The sequence below is a fragment of the Eretmochelys imbricata genome, chromosome 18 (genome assembly GCF_965152235.1).
Source record: "Eretmochelys imbricata isolate rEreImb1 chromosome 18, rEreImb1.hap1, whole genome shotgun sequence".
Taxonomy (NCBI): domain Eukaryota; kingdom Metazoa; phylum Chordata; order Testudines; family Cheloniidae; genus Eretmochelys; species Eretmochelys imbricata.
Window position 1 is genome coordinate 22712699 of NC_135589.1, and position 20197 is coordinate 22732895.

General features: G+C 47.4%; 2 protein-coding genes and 1 long non-coding RNA gene across 10 annotated transcripts in view; 2 read left to right on the top strand and 1 right to left on the bottom strand.

Moving 5' to 3' along the window:
* LOC144276832 (uncharacterized) overlaps nt 1-10214 on the top strand; it is a 29715-nt gene extending 19501 nt beyond the window's left edge. For 4 of the 7 annotated variants that reach the window (XR_013348344.1, XR_013348346.1, XR_013348348.1 and 1 more), the window contains 2 exons: nt 3126-6607; nt 9560-10214. Coding sequence is in view for 1 of the 7 variants with exons in the window: in XM_077837203.1 (XP_077693329.1) it covers nt 8541-8937; nt 9560-9699 (537 nt within the window). In the remaining 6 variants the exon portion in view is untranslated. Of the gene's footprint in view, nt 1-3125; nt 6608-8534; nt 8938-9559 lie in introns of those variants that run through there. The other 3 variants (XR_013348347.1, XR_013348345.1, XM_077837203.1) reach the window with 3 other exon arrangements.
* Nucleotides 813-16598, bottom strand: LOC144276834 (uncharacterized). Of its 2 annotated transcripts, none has more exons than XR_013348351.1 (3): nt 16124-16598; nt 3022-3147; nt 813-1258 (listed from the first exon to the last, which is right to left on the bottom strand). It is a non-coding gene; the product is annotated as an uncharacterized LOC144276834 (long non-coding RNA). The 2 variants fall into 2 exon arrangements; XR_013348352.1 differs by lacking the exon at nt 16124-16598 and adding an exon at nt 15167-15219.
* Nucleotides 16599-17433: 835 nt separating this feature from the next.
* CAMTA1 (calmodulin binding transcription activator 1) overlaps nt 17434-20197 on the top strand; it is a 929632-nt gene continuing 926868 nt past the window's right edge. The window contains exon 1 of the mRNA XM_077837398.1: nt 17434-17577. Coding sequence (XP_077693524.1) covers nt 17553-17577 — 25 coding nt within the window. The 5' untranslated portion in view covers nt 17434-17552. The remainder of the gene's footprint in view (nt 17578-20197) is intronic.

A 20197-nucleotide genomic window follows, 5' to 3' on the forward strand; every position in this document is an offset into this window, starting at 1 on the left:
TCCAGACAAAAAGGCTAGTATTGCTTCATTTAAAAGGAAGAATAAAATGTTACATATAGCTTTATTGTAATCATATCATTTTTAAAATTAAGTGTCTGTTCACTCTTTTAACTGATTATTTTTAAGAACATTTGGCATCCTTAGTTTTAAATCAGCTGAGAAACTTTGCACATACACTACAAAAGAAAAAGGCTTCCAACGTTGTCAATGTAGCCATTAAAACTGCATAAATCATTTTGATTTTTGATGCTTGCCATAGCAACTGTAGACATGTGGTTTGCTGAATATCCATAGCAGGATGTTTGAATGCATTCTCTACAGCTTTTCACTTCTGTATATAACTAATTATGCCAAATCATCACATTAACCCATTAACCAAGCTAGTGCCACATCTAACATGACATGATAATGAAGAAAGTATTTTAAAAATGTTTTCATACTTCACTTTGCTCAAAATTTTTTACAAGGGGAACAGATATTACATTGCTCCCACCCCAAAATCTGTATTGCTCATCTGGTGGCAGTAAGAGCTTCTGACACATCAAAATTCTTAATTCTTTGCAGCTTCCGAAAGGTAGGTATTCACATAGCTGCCCCATAAGGCTAAGACAGAGTCAAATCCCTTAACATGCATACACACAGGGTCATTCCTTAAAAGATACTTGAATATATAATTGTATTTAGAAATGTGATGATTGTGAACCTATGAGGCAGAAACTTGGCAGGATTCTTTTAAAATGATAAAAGTCACTGGATCGCAAATTATTTAAATTCAAGCAATAGCTGTTTTATTATCATCTTGTTGCAAAATAGTTACAAGAAAATACATAATTTGTTGGCATTGTATTTGTGACTCTGGTGAAAACCTATGTTCATGTCGCATTCAGAACACACTGCACAGGTCATATTGCAGAATATTCTTCTCTGTTTTAGAGGAAGACACTCATCACTACCGTTCCCAGCTTTAGTTCAAAGACTGACTCAGTCATCAGTGAAAACAAACCAACAGGTCCTTTTAGAGAAGTTCCATCCTCCTGAGGATCTAAGGAAAAATATCCCTTTTGAGCATTTAGTCACACACCTAGAAGGAAACAACCGTTTCAATCTTCATTTGCATTGTGCAGGCGTTAGATGTGGTCCAGTTACACTGAGCTCTGCTTGAGAAGGCAGAAGTGCCAGTACTGTTCAAGCTTTGATGGAGATGGAGAGAAAACTCCGTCAGGCAAATAATACCTAGCTCTGCCAAGGTATCTTCCCCCTTTTAAAAAGACAGAACAATTTACTTTGTTTCTGGAGACATTCTAATAGCAAAAGTTCCCTAACATCAATTCTAGAGAGCTGGACCAGGAACTGATCCTTAGACTACTTTGCACCTACATTGAGGCATAACTTGCAATGCCCAAGTATAGAAATCTGCTCTTTGACCTTGGATATTCAAAGGCATAGTCTGCTGTAGAGGATGCCAGGCATAGCTCTATAGACAATCTTCTGGGCATGCGAGAAGCAGTAGTGATAGCATTAGAAGGAAGCTGAACATCCTTCCCTTCTTTGCCAAAAGTAAGGATATCAAGTGTGTGCATTTTCAGGTGGAGAGGAAGAGTAAAGTGCCAAGTTGCGGTGGAATTACATAGCTCAAGACTGAGAATCCCCAATATACAAAAAAGATGTAATTGGCAAAGTTCTTGGATAAGGCACCACAAACTGCTGCAAACTTTCCTTACATTAAATCTTAAATACCAAGTTTAACATGGAATCCTCTTGCCTCAGAATGACTTACAGAAACTGCTATCAGATATAAAGTAACTATACAAGAATTTTTGTTAAGCTAATGAGTGAACAGAAGCGGTTTGAATTGCATGCACTCCACTGGAACTCCCAAAACAATGCCTTTAATATTTATTTTAAAAAATTACAGAAAACAATGCAGAAACACTACACTACACTCTTTAGATGTCACAAGTAGTTTCCAGTATCAGTGTGTGTATACTTCTAAACAAAACATAAAACATCCTTTTCTACAAGTAGTTCAGAGCTCTCTCTGTTGAGTAAAAGCCTACACACACTTTTATTAGATAAAAGGGGAAATAAAGCAGTGTAAAAATGCAGTAAAACTGGCAGAAGGGACTGATCCAAAGCCTACTGAAATAAATTAAAAGACTTTCCTATTGACTTCATGGGGCTTTCGATCAAACCCTAAAAAACAGGTGTTAAGAAGAGAAGAAAAGGATAAATGTGAAAGGAAAAGAGCATTTTTTTTTAATCCAATAATCAGAGGAGACAAAAATTCCTTTACTCTTTTTTTTAAATTTTTTTTCTTCAAGTTAGATTGTGATTTGATTCTGCCAAAACTGGAGTTCTTAATGTCCCATCTTGAAGACTCTGTTACTGCAAGGCAGGTTCAGCCTTAGTCTGAAAAATCTCAGACATACTGAGTGATTAATCCAACTAGGTTTAAAAGATATTAGTCACATGCCAGTGCCCATCCTCACCCACAAGCATACAAAAATGGACTAGTGACAAGACGAAAGAGCACATTGACTTTTTCCTGTAATTCTTTGACAAGAGAACTGTCCCTGAAAACAGCACTTGTATACATTTTGGGGAAAGTCTTCAGGACTGAAGACTTCTTCAAGGGGTGAATCTGAAGATAAGGGGTCAGGAAACTGACTTATTTTTCTTGTCATTAATTAAATAATGACAAAATAAGACTTCTCTAAGGGTGAGCTTTGCTTTCTTCATGAGCAAACATTGACAAACTAGAGTAGTCTGTTAAAGTCCATGCCATGTTAGCAGTGCTTCTTCAAGCTGCATGCTGTGCCCGTCTAACTTACAAGAAAGTTCAAAGCAGATGGACTCCATTAGTGAGAAAATGGGGTTTCATGGCTCAAGAAATATTTTTATGCTTCCTACAATTCAAGATAATGCCCTTCCCTTCTCATAAAAGAGAACTAATGAGGAATTAAGGTCCATCAGTACTCACATTCAACCCTTGTCTTGTATAGCCAGATAATAAAGATCTACCTTATCTGTAGATACGATTTCACCCCCAGATTGCTCAAGGTAGAACTGTTTGTCTTTACTGTTTAATGGATTCAGGTCCACCATCTTCCTTTGCTCCCATCCAGATGGCTGACTGGTTGAGTAAGGCTGAAGAAGAAATGGAGGATGAGTTTGAGCTTGTTGTGCATCAGCTATAAGTGATACATTCTGCATTAGATTTCTCTGTCTTCTAGCATTATATCTATTTTTGACTGTCATGGAATACTGCCTTCCAGCACACCCATTCATGACCCTGCAGGTATATTTCACACAGCACCCCTTCATGTCCTTTCAGTTGTCACCCAAATGAAACTGGTTCAAACAATGTACCCCCTTCATAGGGCCTGATTTATTAAGTCTTTCTACAAAGTGTAACTCACTTTATTAGCTGCCTCAGTCCACCCCATTCTGTGTCCACATAAGAGTCCTGGTCAGCTCTAATCCCTGTTCAGGAAACCCTCACCCACTTCCTGGAATGGGGGCTGTATTTCAAAATGGTAACTCTCTCTCAAAACAGAAGTTTCCAACTCCTCCTTGGAGTTGGGTTGTAAGTAATTAGACAGTCCCTCTCTCTCTCCTCAAACCAGGAATAGCCAGCTCTCCTCCTGGAGCAGAGTATTTATCAATGAAACAGTCATTCTGTCTCTTCTTACAGAAGGAGCCTCAGCTCTCCTCCTAGGGCTAGGTAATTCAGGCAGCTATTTCCTGTTTCCTTAAGCCAGGAGTCCTCAGGTCTCCTCCTGAAAGCTGATTTGTAATTTAGCCAGCTTTTTCTTCAGCTAGCCCCTTCCCCCACCCCCATTAGTCCTCAGAGGATTAAGCAAGTAGCCATCTCCAGTTATGTTGGTCCTCTTCTCCCAGCTCATCCCACAATTGGTTGAGTGAGTGGAAGCCTTGCCCCAGGTTCTTAAAGACACAATGATGGGATTTCCTCCCAAGCAACAGTCATCCCTGGGATTGCGTCCCCTCTATCAATATCTCCTATATGTGTCTGTATATATGCAGATGGGGTGGGCTGACCCCTAGGAATCCTATGCTGAAGGGACAGACTACCCCTTCACAAAGACTATTCTGGGATATCCGCTTCCTAAGGAAACTTGTTTTCTGTCAATTTTCCAATGTCTTTGGTTGCTTTTATTTTAGCTCAAGAGTGTCTCGCTCATAATTTGTTTCTTTAGATTTGTTTAAGATTGCCTGTTTAATTTGCCCCTTAAATAAGTTTTTTCAATTTAATTGAACCATAGTAATTCCAGTAGCATTTTCAACAATTATAATGCATTGGTATGTGTCAATATCCACAACATTTCTAAAGATTCTGTGGCTCTTTGCTACTCAGACATAGGCCAACAGATAAAAATGTGAGTTTCACACATGTAGAGGTGGCAGCCAATGAACATGCCAAAATCACTGTCCAGGACAGTGAATAAGCATATGAGAGTCAGTCGGAGACTGATAGCTCTCTTAGCAATTGTCACGCGAAAATAGGCACAATTTTATTCATACCATTATAAGAGTCTAGACCCCAGTGCAAAAAATCTAAAAGTAAAACAAGATGAACTACGTTTGGCAATAGAAGAGAATCCAAACATGACTGGAATTTCTGACATTAATGGGATGATAGTAATACATAGAACACTCCAATACCTAGATATAAACCATGCAAGAAAAACTTTCTTCCAGATTAGAACAGTAAAAGTGCCCCGCACTGAAAGAGCGCTCACTGAATGTAGTGTTCACACATACTGTTTTACAGTAAAATATTTGACTAGCCCAGTGTCATCTTAGAACATTCCCTCTTTAAGCTGATGTTGTGAAGCCAGGGATCAGTTGAAAGCAAGATCATCTGGTCCTCATAAAAGCCAACAAGTAACGCAGCTGAGCATGGTCAGGGGAAAGAACCCAGAGCTAGATCCACACAATGATATAAGCACCTAAATCCAAAATATAAGTGACAGTGAGACCTTCAAAACCCTTGCCCAGGTGCTGCCTAACTCTGTAGGCACTTACATTCCTGCCGGTAAAGTTCCCTAGGTGCCTAAGTTTCTGCAAGTGAGCGTGTACACAGCCACCTTAGTCTCGGTGCCCACCGCACACATAGACCCCAGCAGGATTGTCAAACTAGGCACTGCCTCACCTCTCTTGCATGCAGGGCCCAATCTAGTAGATGCTGTCAGAGCACCCCTAACTCCACAGAAAACAGCCAGCAGAGGAGGTGCATCCCTTATAATTTCTATCCAAGAGATTAGAGCACTCAGGATGAGGGAAACCCACCTTCATTTCTCCCCTCTACCTGATGTGGAAAAGCTTAGATCCCCCCTTCCTAGAAGGGAGGGCACCCTCACCAGTGGGCTATGGGGTATTCTGTAGTATGACTCTCTCAGTCTCTCCTGTTGAAGCTGTTCCACTGAGTATAAATAAGTAAATATTAATTAGACCAGAAGGCCTTGAACTTGGATCTCCTATCATAGCTGAGTGGCCTAATCACTGGGCTAGAGAGGTATTCTCACTTGCTCTCTGGGTCAGTGACTATTTAGTTACTATACACAGTGGAATCACTTCATCCGGAGAGACTGAAGTCATCCCCCACCCTTGCCCAGTGGCTGCAGCACTCTGGTAGGAAAGCAGGAGACCTATGTTCAAATCTCTACTCTACATCAGATGGACGGGAAATTGAACTCGGCTCTCACACATCGTAGAGGACTACTTTAAGCATTAGGCTAAACTTTATAAGGGGGAGCACCACCTCCTTTAATAGTATTTCTTACAAAAGAAAGCTAGGTACTTTTTCCCCTGGAGACCTTCACTTAAAATGCTACAGCACAGACAACTACCTACACCAATGGGAGGGATTCTCCCACAGGCACAGCTAATCCATCTCACCAAGGGACAGTAGCTAGGTTGACGCAAGAATTCTTCCATTGACCTAGCACTGTCTACACGGGGACTTAGGTCAGCTTAACTATGTCACTCAGGGGTGAGGACTTTTCCCACCCTAGAGCAATGTAGTTATGCTGCCCTAATTTTCTAGTATAGACCAAGCCTAAATTACCTAGCTGCCTTTGAGAGATGAGTCTTAGGCCACATCCTTCTCCTTGGCATTTCTTGACTGGTTGAGGTGGCTCCCTGCTTATCAGGCTGGCTTTTGTAGATGCATTCTTAGGAACCTAACTCTCCCCTTTCACTGTATAGGGAGTCTGGGCACCTAAGTCAGGGCTGTGGATTCCACTGGATGCCAAGGTACCTAAAAGTTAGGCACTGAAAGCTGACCATTGTAACACCTAGGGTCCTTTGTGGATCTAGCCTCCAGTATAAATGCCTCTCAGGCAGATTGCCTGGCAGTGTAGTCCTGTAGGTACTCCTGGGGGAATTCTGCACCACTGCACAGTGCAGAATTAGTTCAGAATTAATGTTCTGCCCAGAATTTCATGTCTTCTCTGCAGAGCCCTGCTCGGAGTGAGCGGCAGGTCAGCCCTGCAGGGATGGAGGCTCTGCATGCTCTGACTGCCTGGCTTGATCCTCATCCACCTGGGGACAGGAGAGGGTCCAGGAGACCCGGCTCTGGCAAAGGGTGAGGAAGGGCCGAGCCACACCGCATCACATCCCCTAGTGGTACAGTAAAGAAGCTGGGGGGAGTAAAAGCTCTGGGCATCTCCACAGCTGGGTTCTAGTGGGAGGGATGGGTGCAGGTGTCTGGGCTCTGGGGGTGCGGGAGGTGTTCCATAGCTGGGCTCTGGAGGGAGGGAGTTGTGGGTGTTTGGGCTCTGAGGGGCACCAGGCAGCCTCGTCCAGCACCCCCTAACTAGAATTGGGTTGTTGTAAGGGTTTCTTTAACTCTCTGCGCCTGGGGGAATCTTTTTGTTGTTGTTGTCTGTATTGTTGACATACTTGTTGACAGGTATTTTGAAATAAATTACCAAAATAATTAAAACTGAAGTGATTATATTGGGTTATTTTGACAAAATATGAAGAACCAGGGACACACACAAATACAGAGTACTTAAAAAAGCAAACAAGGTGGGTAAGAAGAAAAGGAGTACTTGTGGCACCTTAGAGACTAACAAATTTATTAGAGCATAAGCTTTTTCTGAGCTACAGCTCACTTCATCGGTAAGGAGATTGCAGAGAAGCTATACTATTTTTTGGCATTAGTTTTTACCAAGATGGAGAGACCACAGTAGCTCCCCAGAGCTAGTTTTTGTCTGTTAGAGATTGATATTTCAAAAAGAAGGTGTTAGAACAAATACTACATTGTAATTAATCACAGGGGGCGAAAGGTATTTATCCAAGAATTCTGAAGGAATTAAATGGCTGAGCTGCTAAAACCCCCTCAAATCTATCATTAAAATCAGCTTCTACACTGGAGGGTAACCAGTGCTGTACCTAGTTTAAAACAGGCACTAGAAGGACGCAAGGGATTACAAACCAGTAAACCTTATTTCAGTACCAGGTAAATTAGCTGCAAAAATAATTAAAGATGGCATTACGTGATACAGATAACCAGTAGAGCTTCTATACAGGAAAAGCATGCCTCTCCAACCTAACAGAATTCTTTGAGGGAGTGAATAAAGGAAAACTAGTAGATATAATTTATTAGACTTTCAAAAAGCCTTTCATAAAATCCCTCACAAGAGGCTCTTAAGGAAACTAAAGTCACTAGGTGAGAGGTAAAGATCTGTAATGAATTAAAAACTGGCTAAGAGACAAAAAACAGGAATAAACAGTTTTCAGCGTGGAAACAGGTTAGTAGCGAGGAGCCCCAAGTATCCAGATTTTCAGGGGTATTATTGAATCCATTGTTATAATAGAGGTTGGGTGAACCTTGTTGAAAGTGGTGGGCATGACAGCTGCCTTTCATTCAGGATACATGTAAGAAGCAGTTAAGCTCCTTTTTGGAGAAAGGTAGCTGAAACAATAGGAGCCACCACCCAAAACACAGGCAGCTGAGCATTCAGGCTTTGTCTACATTGGCAAGTTTCTGCGCAGTAAAGCAGCTTTCTGCGCTGTAACTCCTGAGGGGTCACACTGCCAAGCCACTGAGTGCGTAGAAACTGCGCAGCTGCAGCGCTGTAAAAAAACCCACCTCGACGAGCGGCGTCGAGCTTCCCACGCCGGGGGCACGGCGCCGCGGTGCCGGTGTGGACACCCTGGTCCATTACGGTGCTGCGATCAGCCTCCAGGAGATGTCCCACAATGCCTGTTCTTGCTTCTCTGGTCATCGGTTTTAACCCTACCACCCTGCCTTCAGGTGACCAACTGTCATCCCAACCCCGTAAATTCCTTTGGAATTTTGAAAGTCCCCTTCCTGTTGGCTCGGTGACACATACAATGGTCTCAGCGCATCTTTCCAGGTGGCCAGGTCTGCACCACGCACCAGGCGATCCCCCGCTTGAAGCAATGCCAAGCTGCTGGACCTCATCAGCATTTGGAGAGAGGAGGCTGTCCAGTCCCCGCTGCGCTCCAGCTGTAGGAATTATGATACCTACGGACAGATTTCACGATGCATGACAGAAAGGGGCCATGACCGGAACATACTGCAGTGCAGGGTCAAAATGAAGGAGCTGCGGAAGGCCTACCACAAGGCGCGGGAGGCAAACTGCCACTCCGGTGCTGTGCCCACGAGCTGCCCGTTCTACAAAAAGCTGGACGTGATACTCTGCGGCAACCCCACCTCCACTGCGAAGGCCACTGTGGATACTTCGGTGGCTCGTGTGCCTGTGAAGAGTGGACTGAGCCAGAAGGAGGAAATCTTGGACAAGGATGTCGAGGGGGACCCAGAGGCAGAGAACAACTCGGAGGTCAGAGATGCATGCAGCCAGGAGCTCTTCTCTACCCTGGAGGAGGCTAGCCAGTCACAGCTGTCAGATCTTAGTGAAGTGCAAATAGGAGAGGAGGCTCCTGGTAAGCGGATTTGATTCTAGGATTCGCTGAAGCAAGTTGTTGCAGGCAGGAGGGTTGCAGAAAGCAGGTTTGCGTCTGTATGAAGCACATACCACCACATGCCTAGGAATAGAGTGTTGGTTGATTCCGTCACATCACAGGAATCTGCCTCAGAGATCTCCAGGAAACTCTCATGGAGATACTTTCCTGCGCCACTCTGCAGTCACTGGGGGGAGGGGAACATTGCTGTACACAGACGAGCTGCATAAGGGCCAGGGCGGAAGCCACAGTCTTGGAGAAGACCCTCCCTTGATTCCCTGTTCACCCTCAGCAGTGAGATATCTTTCATCATGAACACAGCCTGTGGAAAATGTGGGGACAGGAATGATTATCAGGCCCCCCTACAGTGCTGGCTCTCCCCAAGAGCCATGTGCCCAGTGTACAGTAGGGTCCGGAACACTGATTTCCCCTGTCCCTGCGGCTATTTACCATTTGGGGGGGTCTTGTGGCTCATGTGTGCTTGTCTGGGGTCAGTCAGTTAGTGACAGGTATGTGAATAGTGGCTGTGTTTTAAATCATTGAATCAGTGTTTTGTTTTGCAAACAACACTGCTTCTGTAAAATGTTGTGTTTTGGCTTCACAGAGATGACCTTGGGAGCCCAGCCACCCTCTTCATTATTGCCTGCTGAACAGCTGCACAGAATTAGAAAGTGGCCACGAAGAACTATGGAGGACTTTTGTGTGAGGTTACGATGTATTCCACGGCCGAACAACAGGAATTGAAGGAGTGGCAGGACAGGGAGAAGAGGGACCGAAAGGAGAATGCCGCGCACCAGAGTGAAGCCACGGAACAGCTCTTAAACGTTATGGAGCACCAAACGGACACACTCTAGCCTATACTAGCACTGCAAACCGAGCGGGTCCGCGCCCACCTGCCCTTGCAGCTGCTGTCGCAAAACTCTTTCCCACGTGCCCCCCCAGACACTCTTATCAACCTTCTGGCTCCAGTCTGTACCCGCAGCATTCCACTCCTCCCCTTGACAGTCCGGCACTGCGGACTCCCAGTACCCATTGCACTCAACACCCATCCCTCTGCAGTTTAGCCCTGTTGAAGTACAGTACCCGCTGCACTGTACTCCAAAAGGAGAAGGCTGGATATACCTGGACATACACAAATCTTTAACTGTCCTGGGACCCCACCTCCTCCTGGGACCTTCCCTTACCCTCCCCCTCAGTGCTGACGTGTTTTTTTGTTTGTCTCGCTTCTGGTTGTTGTTTTTTAATAAAAGAATTGTGTTGGTTTGAAAGAAATCTTTATTCTATTACTTGAAAGCAAACAGAGCCCTGCAAAGCAACGGACAATTATCTTAAACCTTCACAGTACCTTGTCTGCATCAATCACAATCATCTCCTAGCATTACAAGCACTGCACTCCTAAGCACAGCAACAAATATTAGTGGCTTTCAGCTTCAAATTGCTGCCACTTGGCATCCCTGATCCTTATGGCCCCACGCTGCGCCCCTCTAAGAGCCCTGGTCTCTGGCTGTTCAAATTCAGCCTCCAGGCACTGAGCCTCAGCGGTCCAGCCCTGAGTGAAGCTTTCACCCTTTCCTTCACAAATATTATGTAGCCTAGAATGTGCGGCTATAAGCATAGGAATATTGTCATCGGCCAGGTCCAGCTTCCCATATAGGCAGCGCCAACGGGCCAAAAGCACACTCAACAGTCATTCTGCACTTGCTCAGCTTGTTGTTGAACCACTCGTTGCTTCTGTCAAGGTGCCCATGTATGGCTTCTTAAGCCACTGCATTTAAGGGGTAGTCAGGGTCTCCCAGAATCACAATGGGCATTTCAACTTCCCCTATGGTGATCTTCTGGTCCAGAAAGAAAGTCCCTGTGTGCAGCTTCCTGAACAGGCCAGGGTTCTCAAAGAAGCGTGCGTCATGCACCTTTCCGGACCAGCCTGCGTTAATGTCCTTGAAATGCCCATGGTGATCCACAAGTGCCTAGAGAACCAGAGAGAAATACCCCTTCTGATTAATGTACTCGGTGGCTAGGTGGTCTTATGCCAGAAGTGGAATGTGCATGCCATCTATTGCCCCTCCAGAGTTAGGGATGCCCATTTATGCAAAGCCATCCACAATGTCACGCACGTTGCCCAGAGTCATGGTCTTTTGGCGCAGGATGTGATGAATGGCCCTGCTCACTTCCGTCAACATGAGTCCAACAGTTGACTTTCTCACTCCAAACTGGTTAGCGACCGATCAGTAGCAGTCGGGAGTAGCCAGCTTTCATAGTGCAATCGCCACATGCTTCTCCAATGGCAGGGCAGATCTCATTCTCATGTCCTGGTGCCGCAGGGCTGGGGCGAGCTCATCACACAGTCCCATGAATGTGGCTTTCCTCATCCAAATGTTCTGCAGCCACTGCTTGTCATCCCAGACATGCATGACGATGTGATCCCACCATTCAGTGCTTGTTTCCCGAGCCCAAAAGTGGAGTTCCACTGTGGTCAGCACCTCCATGAATGCCACAAGCAATCTCGTGTGTCATAGCTACTATGCGTGGCGAGATCAATGTCGCACTCCTCTTGCCTTTGTAGTTTAAGGAATAACTCCACTGTCACTCATGACATGTTAGTGAGAGTGAGCGGCATACTGATCAACAGTGCAAAATCCATTCCTGCAGACCAAAGAGGCAGAGCACGCAGTACTTGAAAGATGGCGCCAAATGCGGATGGAAGCACAGTGATTGCTGGGATGTGAAGCAATGCATCACAGGGCTTTGGGACAGGACCCAGGATGCTCTGCGACGCCCTCCGCCTTCCCACAACTCTCAGTGGCAGAAGAGGAAGAGATGCTCTGTGCGATAGTTGCCCATAGTGCACTGCTCTGAATACCACTGCAAGTGCTGCAAGCGTAAACATGCTATTGCACAGGCAGCTGACAGTGTGAACACACAACAGTGGTTTCCCTTCATTGCTCTCTGAGCGGTGCTCTAACTGCCGGCACTGTAACTCTGCCAGTGTAGACATACCCTCAGATGCTGAGCTATCTGCTGGAGTGCTGGATATTTTTTGGTGGAGATGGGGATCAGCAGAAGTGGACAACAAGAGAAGCACTAGAAACATGTCCCTGAGAGAACACCAAGAGGCTTTCTTACAATATTTTGAGGCAGAATGCTGACTGAAAAGAGGCTTGGAACTATGAGCAAAGTTACTGACTCCTGTTTGATTCCTACTGTGTTCAGGGGAACAGGCCTTTGCATATATTCTTGGTAAATAGTATTGCACCAAAATAATATCTGACCCAGGAACTATGTTAAAAGGGTACGTTTAAGCTTGGCAGAATTTGATTTTTATTGTTTTATAATTTGACAGATATCTATGTTTGTTTTTAAGCTTTTATTCTATTTTTACTTGTTTAAATTTTCACAGTTGCACAAAATTATGGGTGGGTCAGTCAGTGGGAGGTGTCATTCAATATGTATTTAATAACAGTAGACAAGGAGATTCAAAAAGATAAAGCTATATAACTGTTAAAGCACAAATTGCCAATATCACATGTCAAAATATACAAAGTAAGTATCCTTAAATCAAACACTAAAGTTCTGAAACAGCATTTTTCTTACTTTGCCTGTCTGTAAATTTTGATGATTATTATTGATGGAAATATTTTTTTCATTAGTTTGTGTGTGTGTGGTGGAACTGATTGTCACACTGTCTGGAGGGGCTCACAACCATGGCTTCCAACATCAGGGCAGACTATCAAAAAGCATGGCAGAAACCCCAAACTGGTTCTAGGTTCTATAATTAGATTTCACTAACACAGTAACAAGATTCCTAAAGCACTATAATGGTCTTACATTAAGTCACAGACAGTCCCCTTGGGCATTCCAATATATCTTGCCCCCAGGCAAGCTGGACTATATGATAGATGGTCACTTACACCAAAAATCACATCAATATTTAGGTTACTCCCAATCCCAAAGGACCAGTCACTTACCCCAGGTCATTTATACTCAGATCTCAAAACAGATACACCACCTGTAACTAATCCTGTAATAAATTAACTAAAGATTTAGTAACTAAGAAATAAGTTATTTACAAGGTTAAAACAGGAAACAGATACACACACACACGAGTTTCAATCTTAAATTTAAAAGGGTAATATAAGCTTCTATAATAAGCAGTTCTATATGTCCTTTAGGGATGACTCATGCCAAGCAGCATGGGGATCTCCTGCTTACGTTTAGGAATCTGTGTCCCTCAGAGTCCAGACAGCATAGAGAGACGTAGATTCTTCTTCTAAGGGATTTTTATTCTCCCCCGCACCCATCCAAGCTGATCGGTGATGGCATAGGCATGGGAAGTAGAGGTGCAGGGGGTGCTACAGCACCCCCAGGTTTTACATGGGGCTCTGCTCCCAGCCCTGCATGTGGGGTCCCAGCTGTTGGCCCCACCCAAGGCTCCGCTCCAGGACCCACCCCCTGCTGTAGCCCCAGCCTCAGCCTCCTTACCTGTGTCCGGGTCCTCCACTCCCGGAGACACGGCCCTGCTCCCAGCCCCATCTCGGGAGGGGTGGGAGAGGATGTGGACGGGGTAAGAGGGCTGGTTTTCAGCACCCCTACTATTAAAAAATGTTCCAGGGCCACTGGGTGATGGAATGAGTTCATGGGTAGGCTTCCCCTTCCTGGAAGGAGTGAGGAAGCCATCACAACAAGCTTCCTGTCCTTTGATGCCACAATGCCTCATTTGCCTTCAATGGGCCATCTTGTATACAGGAGGAGCACATTACCTTAATTAATGCTGCTTTTCCTGTTTGGTGAGTTACTCAGTTACAGAACTTTACAATGCAAACACTCAATGTAACTTCATATAATGGGATACAGATATTATAAGTAGGATTAATACACTACAGCATCCTATGAGCATTCCATAATGTCTAAACACATTCTTATAACACTAATATCTATTTTAACTATACCAACCCACAGGTAAGTCAGACGGGTTTCCAGCTATACATTTGTAAGCGTTCCGTGAGGCAGGCAGCTTCGGTATGAACTGGCACCTGATCTGCCAGCATCACAATAATGTTTACCAACATTTACAGATAAAGATCTAATCCTTCCAAGCCTGATTCCTGAGTCTGTACATTTCTCTGTTATCTAGTAAATAGCTGTGAAACCCACTGGCAAAATAGTTCTTCCTATCTAGTGGCTTATCCGCATAAAGGAGAACAATCTATTACTACAACCAAGTATTTCATTAGCTCAAGTGATAGACAGAGGTCTGTGCTGTGCATCTAAAGGTCCCAATCATCTTACTGATGCATGTGGAGGGTCAATATCATTCCACTTAATGGATTTTTTTTAATTTGCTTTTTTAAAATTTAGGAAATTACATAAAATTACACAACAACTAATTTTGCAAAGTCAAGCACTCAAAAGCTAGGAAATGCTAGAATTAAGGTTGCCTATGCCACCTTACTTTGGCCCCTAAGTATTGTGATGCAGACTTTAATTACATGATCAAATTGTTTGTTGCCCACAAGACCCGCTCCTTGTTCAGTGCATAGGATGAATGGTACTCAAGAGTACAAAATGAGATTGTATCGTGAATGAAAGGCTATTATCTGTAAGACCCTGGCTTCATTTGTTGTAGAAGTTAAAATATGTGAAGCGAAGGACGCAGGGAGACTGCAGGAAGAGAAAGAATGCTCTCATGGTTAAGGCAATTAAATGCCATGCTGCAGAACTGGATTCTATCCCTGCCTCTCCCACAGATTTCCTATGTGATACTGGGCAAGTCACTTAAACCAAACTTGTCACAAGTGACTGCTAATGGTGTGTTCCGCATTTTCTGGATGCCCAACTTGAGGGTTAACTGAATTGCTCAATACTCAGAACTGCAGCTGAAATCAATGGAAGTTGTGTTTTGAATATGTACAGAGCTACAAAAATGCCAAATACTAAAAAAAAAAAAGTCCTAGATTTCTCAAATTCAGCACCCAAAATTACAGCACACCCCTTACAGGTTGGGCCATAAAAGGGATGTGCATCAATTCTCCATCTGTAAAGCAGAGATAACAAATTACCTCAGAGACATTTAGCAAAGATAAAGTAATTTATGTGTGAAGCACTAAGCTACAATGCTGATGAGCGTCCATGATGAGAAAAGCCCACGAGGAAATTAATAATCCTATACGCGATGCAGGGTTTAATTGTAGTAAATTAGGGAGGGGCCACACACCGAATGCTAGTATGAAAATGAATACTGAGCAACTTCCATTCAGAGAGCACTGTTCACCCTCTGCACTGACTGAGGCAGGGTCCTGTGGAAAAAACAGTACATGATTAACGTAAGAACATAAAAGGCTGCTGTCGTGGATCAGACAATAGTGTATCTTGCTCAGTATCCTGTTTCCGACAGTTGCTGATACCAGAGCTTCACGGAGACCATATAGAAGAAAGCAACTATGGAGTGATCCATGCTTGTGTTCCACTCCTGTCTTCTAATATAGGTTTAGGGTGGCCTTGACAATGGGATTCCATCCCTGACTATCTTTGTTAATGGTCATTGATAGACCTATCCTCCATGAACTTATCTAGTTTTTTTTTTTTTAAACCCAGTTATACTTCTGGATTTATATAGTGGCATTATGGTATTGTTGCAAAAAAAGCAAATGTCATTCTGGGATGTATTAGCAGGAGTGTTGTAAGCAAGACATGAGAAGTAGTTCTTCTGCTCTACTCTGATTAGGCCTCAACTGGAGTATTATGTCCAGTTCAGGGTGTCACATTTCAGGAAAGATATGGACAAATTAGAGAAAGTCCAGAGAAAAGAAACAAAGATAATTAACAGTCTAGAAAACAGAAAAGGAGTACTTGTGGCACCTTAGAGACTAACCAATTTATTTGAGCATGAGCTTTCGTGAGCTACAGCTCACTTCATCGTGAGCTGTAGCTCACGAAAGCTCATGCTCAAATAAATTGGTTAGTCTCTAAGGTGCCACAAGTACTCCTTTTCTTTTTGCGAATACAGAGTAACACGGCTGTTACTCTGAAACCAGTCTAGAAAACATGACCTATGAAAAAACTGGGTTTGTTTAGTCTGGAGAACAGAAGATTGAGAAAGCACATGATAACAGTTTTCAAGTACATAAAAGGTTGTAATAAGGAGAAAAGAGGATAAATTATTCTCCCTAACCTTTGAGGATAAGCTAAGAAGCAATGGGCTCAAATTGCAGCAAGGAAGGTTTAGGTTGGACAGTAAGAAAAGCTTCCTGTCAGGGTGGTTAAGCCCTGGAACAAACTGCCTAGGGAGGCTAGGGAATCTCCATCATTGTTGGAGAGCAGGTTAGACAAACGCCTGACAAGCACGGTCTAGAGCCGGGGTCTCAAACTTCACTGCACCATAAGCCCCTTTTAACAAAGATCAGGACAGGACCCCAGGAGGGGGGACCAAAGGCTGAGCTCGCCCGAGCCCCGCGCCCTGGGCAGGGGGGCCAAAGCCCAAGCCCCACCGCCCCAGGCCTGAGCCCCACCAACCGGGGCTGAGGCTGCTGGGCCCAGGCTTTGACCCTGGGCCCAGCCAGCCTCAGGCCAACGCTGGCGTCGCCAAGCGGACTCACAGCCCGCCCCGGCGTCCTGGCCCCCAGCCTGCGAACTGCCGGGGAGCGGGGGCCGGGCCTGCGGGGCTGCGCGCGGAACGGACGTTTTCAGAGACCCGCGTTGCCAGGGGCCTCGCGCCCAGCAACCGCCGCCATTTTGTTCCCCTCCCCCGCCCGTTCCGCCAGCTGAGCTCCCCTCTGACGCCTGCGGCCAGCGCGGCCCAAGCGAGCCTGAGGAGCCCGCGGCGAGCCCGGCCCGGCTCCGCAGGGGGCGAGCGGCGAACCGCCCGCCTGGGCCCGGCCTGCGAAAGCCCAAAGCCAGGGCCGGGCCGCGGGCAGAAGGACGTCTGGGCCCCCCCAATCAGCGCGCCACAGCCAGAATAAGCGGCGCCCATTGGACGCTGCCCGCCCGGCCGCGCCAATCAGGGCCTTTGTTTAGGGTTACGTGAGGAGAAGGAGGCGTTTGCCGGTCACAGCCAATAGACGGAGCAGAAGGCCGAGTGATCAGCGGTCACCTGGCTCGCCCTTCTCGACTCATTGATTGGCTACGGAGTCTGTCCGTTTAGCGCGACTCGTTTCCTGTTCGTTGGCAGAGCTGTCAGGGTTTTGTGTCCACCATCAATGCCCGCTTCCTTTTCCCGGTGATTGGCTGATAGAGTTGTCAGTGAAACGATTCCACTGTCTGATTGGTTATGGGAACTGTCAGCTAATGACCTTCTTTCGCTTTCAGATCCTCCCTATGACTGGTGAGTGGCTGTAGAATGTGTCAGTGCAGTGTTTCTCCTCACTGATTGGTTATGCGAGCTGTCAGTAGGCTCCCTTCTCGCGACATGCCCGCCCCGTGTTGTCAGTGATTGGCCGCAGGAAGTGTCAGTTCGGCGGCTCCCCCAATGGGCGGCCCGGGGTGTGTGCGGTGCGCGCGGTGTGGCCGGCCCGGCGGCGGCGGCAGCGGGAGGAGGCGGCGGCGGCGCGCGCCTGGATCCCGGTCGCGAGGAGGCGGAGGAGGATGTGGCGCGCGGAGGGGAAATGGCTGCCGAAAACAAGCCGGAAGGTGAGAGCGCGGCGGGGCCGGGCCCGGCCCCTCAGCCCGGCCGGGGAGCGGGGCGCATCCGCGGGGCAGGCGCCCAACGCCGCGGGCCGGGCCGCGCAGCCCCGCGCCAGAAAGTTTCGCTGTGCCGGGCGGAGGGGGGCGCGGCCCAGCCCGGCCGCGACGGGCGCCCCCGCGGGGCGGGGCAGGGTACCGGCGTCCCCCGTGCGGGGAGCGAGCCGCGGGGACACCCCCCTCTCGGGCCGCTGGTGAGGGAAGGGCACCACCTCCCCCGCCTCCGCCATTGGGCCGGGAGCACCCATCCCCCACCTTCCCACCACGGGACCCGTCCGGCCCTCGGACCTCCCCTGCGCCGGGGGGGGGCAGGGCACCCCCCCACTCCTCCCCGTTGGGGGGCCCGGCCACGGCACCCCGTCCCCCGCTTCTCCCCCCCCCGCACGGTGGGGGGGCCCGGCCACGGGAACCCCGTCCCCCGCTTCTCCCCCCCCTTCCCGCACCGTGGGGGGGGGCCCGGCCACGGGCACCCCGTCCCCCGCTTCTCCCCTCCCGCCGCACCGTGGGGGGGGGCTCAGCCAGGGCTCCCCGTCCCCTCTTCTCTACCTCCCCCCCCCCGTGCCCTGTAGGGGGGCCGGCCACAGGCACCCTGTCCCCTACTTCTTCCCTCCCCCCCGTACCATGGGGGGGGGCCAGCCATGGGCTCCTCATACCCCACTTCTCCCCTCCCCCACTCCTCCCCATGGGAGGGCTGGCCATGGGCACCCTGTCCCCCACTCTCCTCCTCTCCCATTCTCCTGCGCCATTGGGGGGGGGGGGGCGGCCACAGGCACCCTGTCCCCCACTTACCCCCTCTTGTGAGGTGGTGGGAGCTGTCCAGGGGCTCCCCGTCCCCCCACTCCCCTCCCCTCCCGTGCCATGGGGGTGGGGGGCATCCATGGGGGGGAGGGTGATCCATAGGGGACCACCATGGGGGGGAGGGCAGGCTGCAAGCACCCCTTCCCTTCCGCCATGGGGGGGAAGGGCAAGGGCAGGCCGTGGGTCCTCAATCCTCCACCTCCTCACTATGCAGATGAGGGTGGGCTGCGGATACCCAGCTGCATCCTCACCCCCCCCTTCCCCTACCATGGGGGAAACCTTTGTCTAATAAACAATAATAATGTACATTCCCAAGTATCTCTTCTCAGAGAAGAGGATAGGGAAAGCATGTGTCCACCAACCCTGGTCAGGGCATGTGTACCACTTCATTATGAGGGAAGGGATGGCCATACAAAATGAACTTCCTCACTTCACCATGTGAAAAGGCGTGGGATGCAGGCTCCACCACCATGGGGGAAGAGCTGGGCATCCTGAGCCCCACAGTCGGGGGAGTGCGGGGCAACATTTGCTCCCACCCCCTTGTGAGAAGATGATGGGCAATATATATGAGGCCCATGTAGGAAGGGGAGGATAGGGCAGACAGCTCCTGTGTCGGGTGTGAAAGAGAATGTGCACGTGTACATACCCCTGTACGTGGGAAGGGCTGGGCACACATGTGCCTTCCATTTGGGGCAAATAGAGGGCATGCGTTTGTGTGCACGCGCCTGTGGCAAAGGGCAGGTTATGCATATGCACACCCTCCTGTTTGGGGGAGCAACTTATTTATGTTTTAACTATTTATTAAAATTAACCAATTCACGTCTACCTATTCATGCACATAACTGGCTTATATTAATGTGTTTTGTTGTTACAGTTTTTCTCTTCATCTTTTCCTTGCTCCTTGCCAACTTGTGTGTTGCATCTTGTGTTGTTTTACCTTTTATTATGCTCCTTGGGGTGGGAACTGTTTTTTTTCTCTTTTCAGTGCCGGTCACAGTGGGGCCCTAATTAAGCTGCTACTCGAATATAAATACTGAATAATCTGAGCATGCTTGTGGTTGGTAGTATCCGCTGATGGGAATGCTACAGTATGGCATTTGGAACCTTCCTTCCAATCCCACCAATTGACATTGTAGGTGCACACCCACTGCACTCCTCTATAGGCAAGGTGTAGCATTTTGGCCCTCAAGGAGATGGCCAAGTATAATGTGGTCAGTTCTCCACAATGTGGAGGGCAGGCCAATTACAATTTGCCCATGTAAAGAAATGGTCATGGCATGTGCACCCACTTTGACAAAAAAGCTGATCACCATATGGGGATGGATCAAGACATGTATACTCCTGTCATGAGTTACAAGTTCTTCAGAGCAGGGACAACTGTCTGTCTGTGCTTTGCTTCTCATAATGTGGCCCTGATCCCAGTTGGGACATCTGGGAGGATCATAATATGCATAGCAATAATTGTGCCCACCTCATGGCAAGGGGCCGGGTGTGTGCTACTCATGGGATGTAGAAGGCAGATGCTGTCCCTAGGTGGCATAGCCCATGGGGAGGAGTCAGCAGATCATACTCTTTTCTCACTGGATGATGAAGATTACCCAGTGGAATGGAAAGAGCAATTGTAGGAGGACCCTCCCATGTGAAAAGTGGTGCATCTCCCCTTAGGCAAGAGCATGCACATTCTCCACACACACATTGTACTCCACCCCTAGGGGGAAGGGCCACCACCACTTGCAGCCCCTCTTGTCCCCATAAGTACTGCAACTAAAAT